We start from the raw sequence: 16625 nt of genomic DNA, 5'->3' as shown, positions 1-16625 counted from the left end.
TCAGTAGGAGCAGAACAGGTTCAGTAGGAACAGAACAGGTTCAGTAGGAGCAGAACAGGTTCAGTAGGAACAGAATAGGGACAGGTTCAGTAGGAACAGAACAGGTTCCGTAGGAACAGAACAGGTTCCTTAGTAACAGAACAGGGACAGGTTCCTTAGTAACAGAACAGGGACAGGTTCAGTAGGAACAGAACAGGTTCAGTAGGAACAGAACAGGTTCAGTAGGAACAGAACAGGGACAGGTTCAGTAGGAACAGAACAGGTTCAGTAGGAACAGAACAGGGGCAGGTTCAGTAGGAACAGAACAGGTTCAGTAGGAACAGAACAGGTTCAGTAGGAACAGAACAGGGACAGGTTCAGTAGTAACAGAACAGGGACAGGTTCAGTAGTAACAGAACAGGTTCAGTAGGAACAGAACAGGTTCAGTAGGAACAGAACAGGTTCAGTAGGAACAGAACAGGTTCAGTAGGAACAGAACAGGGACAGGTTCAGAAGTAGGAAATTGCTCAACATCCTAATTATAATAATAATAATGATAAGACAACTGGTTGTTATCTGTGTCTCTCTACAGCTTAATGACGAAGAGGACTGAAATGCCTGACTGATAAATAGAGGGATGAGACATGAAAGAGAGGGATGGAGTGGGCGTTAGGAGAGAGAGATGAAGAGAGGGGTGGAGTGGGCATTAGGAGAGAGATGGAGAGAGAGACGGAGTGGGCGTTAGGAGAGAGGGATGGAGTGGGCGTTAGGAGAGAGGGATGGAATGGGCGTTAGGAGAGAGATGAAGAGAGGGGTGGAGTGGGCATTAGGAGAGAGATGAAGAGAGGGATGGAGTGGGCGTTAGGAGAGAGATGGAGAGAGAGATGGAGTGGGCGTTAGGAGAGAGGGATGGAGTGGGCGTTAGGAGAGAGGGATGGAGTAGGCATTAGGAGAGAGAGATGGAGTGGGCGTTAGGAGAGAGGGATGGAGTGGGCGTTAGGAGAGAGGGATGGAGTGGGCGTTAGGAGAGAGGGATGGAGTGGGCGTTAGGAGAGAGGGATGGAGTGGGCGTTAGGAGAGAGGGATGGAGTGGGCGTTAGGAGAGAGGGATGGAGTGGGTGTTAGGAGAGAGGGATGTAGTGGGCGTTAGGAGAGAGGGATGGGGTGGGCGTTAGGAGAGAGATGAAGAGAGGGATGGAGTGGGCGTTAGGAGAGAGGGATGGAGTGGGCGTTAGGAGAGAGGGATGGAGTGGGCGTTAGGAGAGAGATGGAGAGAGGGATGGAGTGGGCGTTAGGAGAGAGGGATGGAGTGGGCGTTAGGAGAGAGATGGAGAGAGGGATGGAGTGGGCGTTAGGAGAGAGATGGAGAGAGGGATGGAGTGGGCGTTAGGAGAGAGATGAAGAGAGGGATGGAGTGGGCGTTAGGAGAGAGGGATGGAGTGGGTGTTAGGAGAGAGGGATGGAGTGGGCGTTACACACAATACCCTATAATGACATCACAATACCCCATAATGACATCACAATACCCCATAATGACATCACAATACCCCATAATGACATCACAATACCCCTTAATGACATCACAATACCCCTTAATGACATCACAATACCCCATAATGACATCACAATACCCCATAATGACATCACAATACCCCATAATGACATCACAATACCCCATAATGACATCACAATACCCCATAATGGCAAAGCAAAAACAGTTTTCTCAAAATTTTTGCAAATGTATATAAAACATTTTTTAAACTGAAATATCACATTTACGTAAGCATTCAGACTCTTTACTCTGTACTTTGTTGAAGCACCTTTGGCAGTGATTACAGCCTCGAGTCTTCTTGGGTATGATGCTACAAGCTTGGTACACCTGGAGTTTCTCCCATTCTTCTCTGCAGATCCTCTCAAGCTCTGTCAGGTTGGATGAGGAGCATCGCTGTACAGCTATTTTCAGGTCTCTCTAGAGATGTTTGATCGAGTTCAAGTCCGGCCTCTGTCTGGGCCACTCAAGGACATTCAGAGACTTGTCCCGAAGCCACTCCTGCATTGTCTTGGCTGTGTGCTTAGGGTCATTATCCTGTTGGAAGGTGAACCTTTGCCCCAGTCTGAGGTCCTGAGGCTCTGGAGCATGTTTTCATCAAGGATCGGATCTCTCTGTACTTTGCTCCGGTCATCTTTCCCTTGATCCTGACTAGTCTCCCAGTCCCTGCTGCTGAAAAACATCCCCACAGCATGATGCTGCCACCACCATGCTTCACCGTAGGGATGGTGCCACCACCACCATGCTTCACTGTAGGGATGGTGCCAGTTGTCCTCCAGGCGTGCCGCTGCCACCACCATGCTTCACCGTAGGGATGGTGCCAGGTTTCCTCCAGACGTGACGCTGCCACCACCATGCTTCACCATAGGGATGGTGCCACGTTTCCTCCAGACGTGACGCTTGGCATTCAGGCCAAAGTGTTCAATCCTGGTTTTATCAGACCAGAGAATCTTGTTTCTAAAGGTCTGAGAGTCTTTAGGTGCCTTTTGGCAAAGCGGGCTGTCATGTGCCTTTTACTGAGTAGTGGCTTCCGTCTGGCCACTCAACCATAAAGGCCTGATTGGGGGAGTGCTGCAGAGATGGTTGTCCTTCTGGAAGGTTCTCCCATCTCCACAGAGGAACTCTGGAGCTCTGTCAGAGTGACCATTGGGTTCTTAGTCCCCTCCCTGACTAAAAATTGACAAAGAAAATGTACAGAAATCCAGGAAATAAAGAGGCTTATGGGTATTTAAACAAGGGTAATGTATAATCATTTTAATATCGGTAAGGGTAAAGAATAAGGGTAATAATTCTGGATAATGAATACGGATAATGTTTAAGGGTAATACATATGATTAATGAATAAGGGTAATTAATAAGGGTAACGTTTAAGGGTAGTAAATAAGGGTAATGTATTAAGGTAATGATTAAGGGTAGTAAATAAGGGTAACGTATAAAGGTAATGATTAAGGGTATTGAATAAGGGTAATACATGATGGAAGGTAAAGGGTATAGAAGAGGCGGTCTCAGGTTGAGTCGTACAGTAGAGACCAGATAGAAGATAATATGTCTGTGTGTTGTCCATTCCTCTGCAGCACCCTGCGATGCTCTCACTGTGATGCCCTTTCAAACATCACAACAGCCCTTTGGCTTGCGCCCTCCGGGGCTCAACGCACCTTATTTTAGAACAGACAGACCTTCACCCTCACAGACCCCCTGGGTCCCTCCTTTCCTCTCCTCCTTCTCTATCCCTCTCCTCCCTCTCCATCCCTCTCCATCCCTATCCATTCCTCTCCTCCCTCTCCTCCCTCTCTATCCCTCTCCTCCCTCTCTATCCCTCTCCCCCCTCCTTTCTTCCCCAGAAAGACAGACAGACAGACACACAGGCAGACAGACAGACAGACAGACAGACACGTAGGCAGACAGACAGGCAGGCAGATGAAAAGCGTCACTAATTCAGGACATGCTACTGAAGGAGGATTAATGGGTGTGTGTGTGTGGGGGGGGGGGGGGGGGGGGGCGTGTGTGTGGGGTGTGTGTGTGTGTGTGTGTGTAGTGGGGGGGGGGGGGGGGGGTGCGTGTGCGTGTGTGTGTGTGTGTGCGTACAGTGTTAAAGCTAACAGGAGTCTGGCCTGATGGTATTGAATAGCCTGCTTCTGTACACTTGCATGGTCTGATCTGAAAAAACTGTCTCTATTGACTCCATCACCAGGTCTTGATTGATTGATGGATAGTTTTTATTGTTTGATTGACTGGTTGATTAGTCTGCTACCTGGCAAAAAGAGGAGGCATTACAGCAGCAGTGTTCTTGTTTTGGGTGAACATAAAGAAGCTACAATTTATTCCAAAGTTGAAATGAAAAAAGCATCTATGCAATTCAGTTAGATAATGGCCATTAATCATTCAAATTATCTTCAAGTGAAAGATTGGATTCTTTATAAAAATAGCCAACTAATGTCAGTCATCAAGTAATCAAGCTAATGGACTTGATTTTTTTTTTTAAGTACTTGATTTTATTCCAGTCAACTCACAATACGCCTCTACTAAATTCAGCTTCCTGAGAAAATGAAGGCAGTCAGCTTGAAGTTTGGTTGCTGTGGAAACAAAGAGAGACTTTGATGTTTAGGGCACGAGGAAGACGTTCGGTAAAAATAACTTCATTCGTACTAAGGATGTGTCACACCTGGCCCAGAGAGTCATCTCGTTAGTCAGGATGTGTCCCACCTGGCCCAGAGAGTCATCTCGTTAGTCAGGATGGGTTTTACCTGGCCCAGAGAGTCATCTCGTTAGTCAGGATGTGTCACACCTGGCCCAGAGAGTCATCTCGTTAGTCAGGATGTGTCACACCTGGCCCAGAGAGTCATCTCGTTAGTCAGGATGGGTTTTAACCTGGCCCAGAGAGTCATCTCGTTAGTCAGGATGTGTCACACCTGGCCCAGAGAGTCATCTCGTTAGTCAGGATGTGTCACACCTGGCCCAGAGAGTCATCTCGTTAGTCAGGATGTGTCACACCTGGCCCAGAGAGTCATCTCGTTAGTCAGGATGTGTCACACCTGGCCCAGAGAGTCATCTCGTTAGTCAGGATGTGTCACACCTGGCCCAGAGAGTCATCTCGTTAGTCAGGAAGTGTCACACCTGGCCCAGAGAATCATCTCTTTAGTCAGGATGTGTTTTACCTGGCCCAGAGAGTAATCTCGTTAGTCAGGATTTGTTTAACCTGGCCCAGAGAGTCATCTCGTTAGTCAGGATGTGTCACACCTGGCCCAGAGAGTCATCTCGTTAGTCAGGATGTGTCACACCTGGCCCAGAGAGTCATCTCGTTAGTCAGGATGTGTCACACCTGGCCCAGAGAGTCATCTCGTTAGTCAGGATGTGTTTTACCTGGCCCAGAGAGTCATCTCGTTAGTCAGGATGTGTCACACCTGGCCCAGAGAGTCATCTCTTTAGTCAGGATGTGTTTTACCTGGCCCAGAGAGTCATCTCGTTAGTCAGGATGTGTCACACCTGGCCCAGAGAGTCATCTCGTTAGTCAGGATGTGTCACACCTGGCCCAGAGAGTCATCTCGTTAGTCAGGATGTGTCACACCTGGCCCAGAGAGTCATCTCGTTAGTCAGGATGTGTCACACCTGGCCCAGAGAGTCATCTCGTTAGTCAGGATGTGTCACACCTGGCCCAGAGAGTCATCTCGTTAGTCAGGATGTGTCACACCTGGCCCAGAGAGTCATCTCGTTAGTCAGGATGTGTCACACCTGGCCCAGAGAGTCATCTCGTTAGTCAGGATGTGTCACACCTGGCCCAGAGAGTCATCTCGTTAGTCACGATGTGTCACACCTGGCCCAGAGAGTCATCTCGTTAGTCAGGATGTGTCCCACCTGGCCCAGAGAGTCATCTCGTTAGTTAGGATGTGTCACACCTGGCCCAGAGAGTCATCTCGTTAGTCAGGATGGGTTTTACCTGGCCCAGAGAGTCATCTCGTTAGTCAGGATGTGTCACACCTGGCCCAGAGAGTCATCTCGTTAGTCAGGATGTGTCACACCTGGCCCAGAGAGTCATCTTGTTAGTCAGGATGTGTCACACCTGGCCCAGAGAGTCATCTCGTTAGTCAGGATGTGTCACACCTGGCCCAGAGAGTCATCTCGTTAGTCAGGAAGTGTCACACCTGGCCCAGAGAATCATCTCGTTAGTCAGGATGTGTCACACCTGGCCCAGAGAGTCATCTCGTTAGTCACGATGTGTCACACCTGGCCCAGAGAGTCATCTCGTTAGTCAGGATGTGTCACACCTGGCCCAGATAGTCATCTCTTTAGTCAGGATGTGTTTTACCTGGCCCAGAGAGTAATCTCGTTAGTCAGGATTTGTTTAACCTGGCCCAGAGAGTCATCTCGTTAGTCAGGATGTGTCACACCTGGCCCAGAGAGTCATCTCGTTAGTCAGGATGTGTCACACCTGGCCCAGAGAGTCATCTCGTTAGTCAGGATGTGTCACACCTGGCCCAGAGAGTCATCTCTTTAGTCAGGATGTGTTTTACCTGGCCCAGAGAGTCATCTCGTTAGTCAGAATTTGTTTAACCTGGCCCAGAGAGTCATCTCGTTAGTCAGGATGTGTCACACCTGGCCCAAAGAGTCATCTATTTAGTCAGGATGTGTTTTACCTGGCCCAGAGAGTCATCTCGTTAGTCAGGATGTGTCACACCTGGCCCAGAGAGTCATCTCGTTAGTCAGGATGTGTCACACCTGGCCCAGAGAGTCATCTCGTTAGTCAGGATGTGTCACACCTGGCCCAGAGAGTCATCTCTTTAGTCAGGATGTGTTTTACCTGGCCCAGAGAGTCATCTCGTTAGTCAGAATTTGTTTAACCTGGCCCAGAGAGTCATCTCGTTAGTCAGGATGTGTTTTACCTGGCCCAGAGAGTCATCTCGTTAGTCAGAATTTGTTTAACCTGGCCCAGAGAGTCATCTCGTTAGTCAGGATGTGTCAAACCTGGCCCAGAGAGTCATCTATTTAGTCAGGATGTGTTTTACCTGGCCCAGAGAGTCATCTCGTTAGTCAGGATTTGTTTAACCTGGCCCAGAGAGTCATCTCGTTAGTCAGGATGTGTCACACCTGGCCCAGATAGTAATCTCTTTAGTCAGGATGTGTTTTACCTGGCCCAGAGAGTCATCTCGTTAGTCAGGATTTGTTTAACCTGGCCCAGAGAGTCATCTCGTTAGTCAGGATGTGTCACACCTGGCCCAAAGAGTCATCTCTTTAGTCAGGATGTGTTTTACCTGGCCCAGAGAGTCATCTCATTAGTCAGGATGTGTCACACCTGGCCCAGAGAGTCATCTCATTAGTCAGGATGTGTCACACCTGGCCCAGAGAGTCATCTCGTTAGTCAGGATGTGTCACACCTGGCCCAGAGAGTCATCTCGTTAGTCAGGATGTGTCACACCTGGCCCAGAGAGTCATCTCGTTAGTCAGGATGTGTTTTACCTGGCCCAGAGAGTCATCTCGTTAGTCAGGATGGGTTTTACCTGGCCCAGAGAGTCATCTCGTTAGTCAGGATGTGTCACACCTGGCCCAGAGAGTCATCTCGTTAGTCAGGATGGGTTTTACCTGGCCCAGAGAGTCATCTCGTTAGTCAGGATGTGTCACACCTGGCCCAGAGAGTCATCTCGTTAGTCAGGATGTGTCACACCTGGCCCAGAGAGTCATCTCGTTAGTCAGGATGTGTCACACCTGGCCCAGAGAGTTATCTCGTCAGTCAGGATGTGTCACACCTGGCCCAGAGAGTCATCTCGTTAGTCAGGATTTGTTTAACCTGGCCCAGAGAGTCATCTCGTTAGTCAGGGTGGGTTTTAACCTGGCCCAGAGAGTCATCTCGTTAGTCAGGGTGGGTTTTAACCTGGCCCAGAGAGTCATCTCGTTAGTCAGGATGTGTTTTACATGGCCCAGAGAGTCATCTCGTTAGTCAGGATGTGTCACACCTGGCCCAGAGAGTCATCTCGTTAGTCAGGATGGGTTTAACCTGGCCCAGAGAGTCATCTCGTTAGTCAGGGTGGGTTTAACCTGGCCCAGAGAGTCATCTCGTTAGTCATGATGTGTTTAACCTGGCCCAGAGAGTCATCTCGTTAGTCAGGATGGGTTTTAACCTGGCCCAGAGAGTCATCTCGTTAGTCAGGGTGGGTTTTAACCTGGCCCAGAGAGTCATCTTGTTAGTCAGGATGTGTTTTACCTGGCCCAGAGAGTCATCTCGTTAGTCAGGATGTGTTTTACCTGGCCAAGAGAGTCATCTCGTTAGTCATGATGTGTTTTACCTGGCCAAGAGAGTCATCTCGATTGTCAAGATGTGTTTTACCTGGCCCAGAGAGTCATTTTGTTAGTGAGGATGTGTTTTACCTGGCCCAGAGAGTCATCTCGTTAGTCAGGATGGGTTTTACCTGGCCCAGAGAGTCATCTTGTTAGTCAGGATGTGTTTTACCTGGCCCAGAGAGTCATTTTGTTAGTGAGGATGTGTTTTACCTGGCCCAGAGAGTCATCTCGTTAGTCAGGATGGGTTTTACCTGGCCCAGAGAGTCATCTCGTTAGTGATGATGTGTTTTACCTGGCATAGTCAGGATGTGTCACACCTGGCCCAGAGAGTCATCTCGTTAGTCAGGATTTGTTTAACCTGGCCCAGAGAGTCATCTCGTTAGTCAGGGTGTGTCACACCTGGCCCAGAGAGTCATCTCGTTAGTCAGGATGTGTCACACCTGGCCCAGAGAGTCATCTCGTTAGTCAGGATGTGTCACACCTGGCCCAGAGAGTAATCTCGTTAGTCAGGATGTGTCACACCTGGCCCAGAGAGTCATCTCGTTAGTCAGGATGTGTCACACCTGGCCCAGAGAGTCATCTCTTTAGTCAGGATGTGTTTTACCTGGCCCAGAGAGTCATCTCGTTAGTCAGAATTTGTTTAACCTGGCCCAGAGAGTCATCTCGTTAGTCAGGATGTGTCACACCTGGCCCAGAGAGTCATCTATTTAGTCCGGATGTGTTTTACCTGGCCCAGAGAGTCATCTCGTTAGTCAGGATTTGTTTAACCTGGCCCAGAGAGTCATCTCGTTAGTCAGGATGTGTCACACCTGGCCCAGATAGTAATCTCTTTAGTCAGGATGTGTTTTACCTGGCCCAGAGAGTCATCTCGTTAGTCAGGATTGGTTTAACCTGGCCCAGAGAGTCATCTCGTTAGTCAGGATGTGTCACACCTGGCCCAAAGAGTCATCTCTTTAGTCAGGATGTGTTTTACCTGGCCCAGAGAGTCATCTCGTTAGTCAGGATGTGTTTTACCTGGCCCAGAGAGTCATCTCGTTAGTCAGGATGTGTCACCTGGCCCAGAGAGTCATCTCGTTAGTCAGGATGTGTTTTACCTGGCCCAGAGAGTCATCTCGTTAGTCAGGATGGGTTTTACCTGGCCCAGAGAGTCATCTCGTTAGTCAGGATGTGTCACACCTGGCCCAGAGAGTCATCTCGTTAGTCAGGATGGGTTTTACCTGGCCCAGAGAGTCATCTTGTTAGTCAGGATGTGTGACACCTGGCCCAGAGAGTCATCTCGTTAGTCAGGATGTGTCACACCTGGCCCAGAGAGTCATCTCGTTAGTCAGGATGTGTCACACCTGGCCCAGAGAGTCATCTCGTTAGTCAGGATGTGTTTTACCTGGCCCAGAGAGTCATCTCGTTAGTCAGGATTTGTTTAACCTGGCCCAGAGAGTCATCTCGTTAGTCAGGGTGGGTTTTAACCTGGCCCAGAGAGTCATCTCGTTAGTCAGGGTGGGTTTTAACCTGGCCCAGAGAGTCATCTCGTTAGTCAGGATGTGTTTTACATGGCCCAGAGAGTCATCTCGTTAGTCAGGATGTGTCACACCTGGCCCAGAGAGTCATCTCGTTAGTCAGGATGGGTTTAACCTGGCCCAGAGAGTCATCTCGTTAGTCAGGGTGGGTTTAACCTGGCCCAGAGAGTCATCTCGTTAGTCATGATGTGTTTAACCTGGCCCAGAGAGTCATCTCGTTAGTCAGGATGGGTTTTAACCTGGCCCAGAGATTCATCTCGTTAGTCAGGGTGGGTTTTAACCTGGCCCAGAGAGTCATCTTGTTAGTCAGGATGTGTTTTACCTGGCCCAGAGAGTCATCTCGTTAGTCAGGATGTGTTTTACCTGGCCAAGAGAGTCATCTCGTTAGTCATGATGTGTTTTACCTGGCCCAGAGAGTCATCTCGATTGTCAAGATGTGTTTTACCTGGCCCAGAGAGTCATTTTGTTAGTGAGGATGTGTTTTACCTGGCCCAGAGAGTCATCTCGTTAGTCAGGATGGGTTTTACCTGGCCCAGAGAGTCATCTTGTTAGTCAGGATGTGTTTTACCTGGCCCAGAGAGTCATCTCGTTAGTCATGATGTGTTTTACCTGGCATAGTCAGGATGTGTCACACCTGGCCCAGAGAGTCATCTCGTTAGTCAGGATGTGTTTTACCTGGCCCAGAGAGTCATCTCGTTAGTCAGGATGGGTTTAACCTGGCCCAGAGAGTCATCTCGTTAGTCAGGATGTGTCACACCTGGCCCAGAGAGTCATCTCGTTAGTCAGGATGTGTTTTACCTGGCCCAGAGAGTCCTCTCGTTAGTCAGGATGGGTTTTACCTGGCCCAGAGAGTCATCTCGTTAGTCAGGATGTGTTTTACCTGGCCAAGAGAGTCATCTCGTTAGTCATGATGTGTTTTACCTGGCCAAGAGAGTCATCTCGATTGTCAGGATGTGTTTTACCTGGCCCAGAGAGTCATTTTGTTAGTGAGGATGTGTTTTACCTGGCCCAGGGAGTCATCTCGTTAGTCAGGATGGGTTTTACCTGGCCCAGAGAGTCATCTCGTTTGTCAGGATGGTTTTTACCTGGCCCAGAAAGTCATCTCGTTAGTCATGATGTGTTTTACCTGGTATAGTCAGGATGTGTCACACCTGGCCCAGAGAGTCATCTCGTTAGTCAGGATGTGTTTTACCTGGCCCAGAGAGTCATCTCGTTAGTCAGGATGGGTTTAACCTGGCCCAGAGAGTCATCTCGTTAGTCAGGATGTGTCACACCTGGCCCAGAGAGTCATCTCGTTAGTCAGGATGTGTTTTACCTGGCCCAGAGAGTCCTCTCGTTAGTTAGGATGTGTTTTACCTGGCCCAGAGAGTAATCTTGTTAGTGAGGATGTGTTTTATCTGGCCCAGAGAGTCATCTCGTTAGTCAGGATGTGTTTTACCTGGCCCAGAGAGTCATCTCGTCAGTCAGGATGTGTTTTACCTGGCCAAGAGAGTCATCTCGATTGTCAGGATGTGTTTTACCTGTTCCAGAGAGTAATTTTGTTAGTGAGGATGTGTCACACCTGGCCCAGAGAGTCATCTCGTTAGTCAGGATGTGTTTTACCTGGCCCAGATAGTCATCTCGTTAGTCAGGATGTGTTTTACCTGGCCCAGAGAGTCATCTCGTTAGTCAGGATGGGTTTAACCTGGCCCAGAGAGTCATCTCGTTAGTCAGGATGGGTTTTAACCTGGCTCAGAGAGTCATCTCGTTAGTCAGGGTGGGTTTTAACCTGGCCCAGAGAGTCATCTCGTTAGTCAGGATGTGTTTTACATGGCCCAGAGAGCCATCTCGTTAGTCAGGATGTGTTTTACCTGGCCCAGAGAGTCATCTCGTTAGTCATGATGTGTTTTACCTGGCCCAGAGAGTCATCTCGTTAGTCATGATGTGTTTTACCTGGCCCAGAGAGTCATCTCGTTAGTCATGATGTGTTTAGCCTGGCCCAGAGAGTCATCTCGTTAGTCAGGATGTGTTTTACCTTGCCAAGAGAGTCATCTCGATTGTCATAATGTGTTTTACCTGGCCCAGAGAGTCATTTTGTTAGTGAGGATGTGTTTTACCTGGGCCAGAATGTAATCTTGTTAGTCAGGATGTGTTTTACCTGGCCCAGAGAGTCATCTCGTTAGTCATGATGTGTTTTACCTGGCCCAGAGAGTCATCTCGTTAGTCAGGATGTGTTTTACCTGGCCCAGAGAGTCATCTCGTTAGTCAGGATGTGTTTTACCTGGCCCAGAGAGTCATCTCGTTAGTCAGGATGTGTTTCACCTGGCCCAGAGAGTCATATAATTCTTCATGATGAGTTTCACCTGGCCCAGAGAGTCATATCATTAGTCATGATGAGTATCACCTGGCCCTGAGAGTCACCTCCTTAGTCAGAATGAGGTTCATCTGATAGAGTTGAGAGAGTATATGCTGGGAGAGAGTCATCTCGTTAGTCAGGGTGGCTCTTCCGCCTCTCGCTAGCTCTTCCGCCTCTCGCTAGCTCTTCCGCCTCTCGCTAGCTCTTCCGCCTCTCGCTAGCTCTTCCGCCTCACGCTAGCTCTTCCACCTGTCGCTAGCTTTTCCACCTCTTGTTAGCTCTTCCACCTCTCGTTAGCTCTTCCACTTTCGGTATCCAAACAAAGCCTACATCTGGTGTTTTTACCTGTTAAGTTTATTCTTTGTAAACTCCTTGGTTTGAGTTTCGCCTTTTACTTTGTCGTTTCTGAGAAAAATCTAGTAGGCATCCCATGATGCGGGTGTCTCCCTTTTCTAGTTGCTTTGCCAACTTTCAGTGGGAATTCCCCATGGGTATATTGTAGGACCCTTTTCTAGTTGTTTTGCCAACTTTCAGTGGGAATTCCCCATGGGTATATTTTAGGACCCTTTTCTAGTTGCTTTGCCAACTTTCAGTGGGAATTCCCCATGGGTATATTTTAGGACCCTTTTCTAGTTGCTCTGCCAACTTTCAGTGGGAATTCCCCATGGGTATATTTTAGGACCCTTTTCTAGTTGTTTTGCCAACTTTCAGTGGGAATTCCCCATGGGTATATTTTAGGACCCTTTTCTAGTTGCTTTGCCAACTTTCAGTGGGAATTCCCCATGGGTATATTTTAGGACCCTTTTCTAGTTGCTTTGCCAACTTTCAGTGGGAATTCCCCATGGGTATATTTTAGGACCCTTTTCTAGTTGCTTTGCCAACTTTCAGTGGGAATTCCCCATGGGTATATTTTAGGACCCTTTTCTAGTTGCTTTGCCAACTTTCAGTGGGAATTCCCCATGGGTATATTTTAGGACCCTTTTCTAGTTGTTTTGCCAACTTTCAGTGGGAATTCCCCATGGGTATATTTTAGGACCCTTTTCTAGTTGCTTTGCCAACTTTCAGTGGGAATTCCCCATGGGTATATTTTAGGACCCTTTTCTAGTTGCTTTGCCAACTTTCAGTGGGAATTCCCCATGGGTATATTTTAGGACCCTTTTCTAGTTGCTTTGCCAACTTTCAGTGGGAATTCCCCATGGGTATATTTTAGGACCCTTTTCTAGTTGCTTTGCCAACTTTCAGTGGGAATTCCCCATGGGTATATTTTAGGACCCTTTTCTAGTTGCTTTGCCAACTTTCAGTGGGAATTCCCCATGGGTATATTTTAGGACCCTTTTCTAGTTGTTTTGCCAACTTTCAGTGGGAATTCCCCATGGGTATATTTTAGGACCCTTTTCTAGTTGCTTTGCCAACTTTTAGTGGGAATTCCCCATGGGTATATTTTAGGACCCTTTTCTAGTTGCTTTGCCAACTTTCAGTGGGAATTCCCCATGGGTATATTTTAGGACCCTTTTCTAGTTGCTTTGCCAACTTTCAGTGGGAATTCCCCATGGGTATATTTTAGGACCCTTTTCTAGTTGCTTTGCCAACTTTCAGTGGGAATTCCCCATGGGTATATTTTAGGACCCTTTTCTAGTTGCTTTGCCAACTTTCAGTGGGAATTCCCCATGGGTATATTTTAGGACCCTTTTCTAGTTGCTTTGCCAACTTTCAGTGGGAATTCCCCATGGGTATATTTTAGGACCCTTTTCTAGTTGCTTTGCCAACTTTCAGTGGGAATTCCCCATGGGTATATTTTAGGACCCTTTTCTAGTTGCTTTGCCAACTTTCAGTGGGAATTCCCCATGGGTATATTTTAGGACCCTTTTCTAGTTGTTTTGCCAACTTTCAGTGGGAATTCCCCATGGGTGTTTTTCAGAAACCGTTTAAAACCCATTCTGATTAGTTTTTTGTTGTCGAAGTGACTCCTTTGTTTGTTCCCTTTTCTGTTCAGCGACGTAATGTCTGTTTGTCTTTAGAGAACATAACACCACTGTCTGAACAATATAATAATGTTTATCTCTTCCAATAGATCTGTACTCCAGACCTGGTGGTGTTCCTGTCCTGTGCTAACCACCGCCTGAAGGAGCGGCTGGAGAAGCGAGCAGAGGCGACGGGTCGTCCTGATGACAACCCCAATGCAACAGAGCGCCGCCTCACCAACTTCAAACAGAACACCATCCCCTTGGTCAAATACTTCCAGGAGAGGGGACTCATCGTCACGGTAAGACAAGGGTGTGTGTGTGTGTGTGAGAGCAGTTTTTAAGCGTTGTCTATGGTGTTTACCACTCAGCAGCTGACCCTAATTCTAGTTGCGGGTTCACACAAATTATTATTGTTAGAGTAAGACTGACAGACAGGGTATTGCTTGTCCTATTATTGATAGAGTAACCCCTCAGCACCCCTACCCCCTCAGCACCACTACCCCCTCAGCACCCCTAACCCCTCAGCACCACTACCCCCTCAGCACCCCTAACCCCTCAGCACCCCTAACCCCTCAGCACCCCTAACCCCTCAGCACCCCTACCCCCTCAGCACCCCTACCCCCTCAGCACCCCTACCCCCTCAGCACCACTACCCCCTCAGCACCACTACCCCCTCAGAACCCCTACCCCCTCAGAACCCCTACCCCCTCAGCACCCCTACCCCCTCAGCACCCCTAAACCCTCAGCATCACTAACCCTTCAGCACCCCTACCCCCTCAGCACCCCTACCCCCTCAGCACCACTACCCCCTCAGCACCACTACCCCCTCAGCACCCCTACGCCCTCAGCACCCCTACCCCCTCAGCACTCAAGCTAGGTACTCAGAGGCCTTTACTTAGCCTGGGCCAAATTCCACCATCCACCTTCAACGTGTAACACCCACCTATATTCTAGGTTGAAGATGACAAAGGTTAAGGCAGGAGGATTCTAATATCCCACAACTCTTTGTAATAATTCAGAAGAATTCTAAACAATACGACAAGCATTTAGAGTGGGAATAACAGGAAGTGAATGTCAGCAGTACAGAAAGTGGAAAATATCGTAGTGAATTTCACAGTTGAAGTGAATTTCACAGTCGAAGTGAATTTCAGCCAACTACTCAGCACACACATAGCATATCTGTTCTTGTGTCATTCAATTCCTTTAAAAGCCACATAATTTCTTGATATCCTGACCACTCTTCCTTCGGGTTTTCAATGCTAATTCATTCAGATCAGCAACAGCGCTGGTCCAATGAATTGTTAGCTAATGCTGCCGCATGGAATTACTACTTTGTCTTCTCCTTGGGTAACCTAGCCTGTCTCTCTGGGCTGTAGTGTCTCTACCTTGGGTAACCTAGCCTCTCTCTCTGGGCTGTAGTGTCTCTACCTTGGGTAACCTAGCCTCTCTCTCTGGGCTGTAGTGTCTCTACCTTGGGTAACCTAGCCTCTCTCTCTGGGCTGTAATGTCTCTACCTTGGGTAACCTAGCCTCTCTCTCTGGGCTGTAGTGTCTCTACCTTGGGTAACCTAGCCTCTCTCTCTGGGCTGTAGTGTCTCTACCTTGGGTAACCTAGCCTGTCTCTCTGGGTTGTAGTGTCTTCTCCTTGGGTAACCTAGCCTGTCTCTCTGGGCTGTAGTGTCTCTACCTTGGGTAACCTAGCCTCCCCCTCTCTCTGGGCTGTAGTGTCTCTACCTTGGGTAACCTAGCCTCTCTCTCTCTGGGCTGTAGTGTATCTACCTTGGGTAACCTAGCCTGTCTCTCTCTCTGAGCTGTAGTGTCTCTACCTTGGGTAACCTAGCCTCTCTCTCTCTGGGCTGTAGTGTCTCTACCTTGGGTAACCTAGCCTGTCTCTCTGGGCTGTAGTGTCTCTACCTTGGGTAACCTAGCCTGTCTCTCTGGGCTGTAGTGTCTCTACCTTGGGTAACCTAGCCTCTCTCTCTCTGGGCTGTAGTGTCTCTACCTTGGGTAACCTAGCCTCTCTCTCTGGGCTGTAGTGTCTCTACCTTGGGTAACCTAGCCTCTCTCTCTCTCTGGGCTGTAGTGTCTCTACCTTGGGTAACCTAGTCTGTATCGGTCTCTCTCTGAGCTGTAGTGTCTCTACCTTGGGTAACCTAGCTTCTCTCTCTGGGCTGTAGTGTCTCTACCTTGGGTAACCTAGCCTGTCTCTCTCTCTGGGCTGTAGTGTCTCTACCTTGGGTAACCTAGCCTGCCTCTCTCTCTGGGCTGTAGTGTCTCTACCTTGGGTAACCTAGCCTGCCTCTCTCTCTGGGCTGTAGTGTCTCTACCTTGGGTAACCTAGCCTGTCTCTCTCTGGGCTGTAGTGTCTCTACCTTGGGTAACCTAGCCTGTCTCTCTGGGCTGTAGTGTCTCTACCTTGGGTAACCTAGCCTGTCTCTCTGGGCTGTAGTGTCTCTACCTTGGGTAACCTAGCCTGTCTCTCTGGGCTGTAGTGTCTCTACCTTGGGTAACCTAGCCTCTCTCTCTGGGCTGTAGTGTCTCTACCTTGGGTAACCTAGCCTGTCTCTCTCTCTAGGCTGTAGTGTCTCTACCTTGGGTAACCTAGCCTCTCTCTCTGGGCTGTAGTGTCTCTACCTTGGGTAACCTAGTCTGTATCGGTCTCTCTCTGAGCTGTAGTGTCTCTACCTTGGGTAACCTAGCTTCTCTCTCTGGGCTGTAGTGTCTCTACCTTGGGTAACCTAGCCTGTCTCTCTCTCTGGGCTGTAGTGTCTCTACCTTGGGTAACCTAGTCTGTATCGGTCTCTCTCTGAGCTGTAGTGTCTCTACCTTGGGTAACCTAGCTTCTCTCTCTGGGCTGTAGTGTCTCTACCTTGGGTAACCTAGCCTGTCTCTCTCTCTGGGCTGTAGTGTCTCTACCTTGGGTAACCTAGCCTGCCTCTCTCTCTGGGCTGTAGTGTCTCTACCTTGGGTAACCTAGCCTGCCTCTCTCTCTGGGCTGTAGTGTCTCTACCTTGG

The 16625-nt window shown here is 48.7% G+C and overlaps 1 protein-coding gene across 1 annotated transcript in view; it reads left to right on the top strand.

Moving 5' to 3' along the window:
• The window catches only part of ak5 (adenylate kinase 5), a 163652-nt gene that overhangs the window by 59603 nt on the left and 87424 nt on the right, over nucleotides 1-16625 (top strand). Inside the window, exon 6 of the mRNA XM_036966543.2 lies at nucleotides 13719-13910. Coding sequence (XP_036822438.2) covers nucleotides 13719-13910 — 192 coding nt within the window. The remainder of the gene's footprint in view (nucleotides 1-13718; nucleotides 13911-16625) is intronic.

This window comes from Oncorhynchus mykiss, chromosome 28 (assembly GCF_057628025.1).
Source record: "Oncorhynchus mykiss isolate SJ-2025 chromosome 28, ASM5762802v1, whole genome shotgun sequence".
NCBI lineage: Eukaryota > Metazoa > Chordata > Actinopteri > Salmoniformes > Salmonidae > Oncorhynchus > Oncorhynchus mykiss.
Note: the sequence above shows the minus strand (reverse complement) of the source record. Positions and strands in the feature narration are given on the sequence as shown.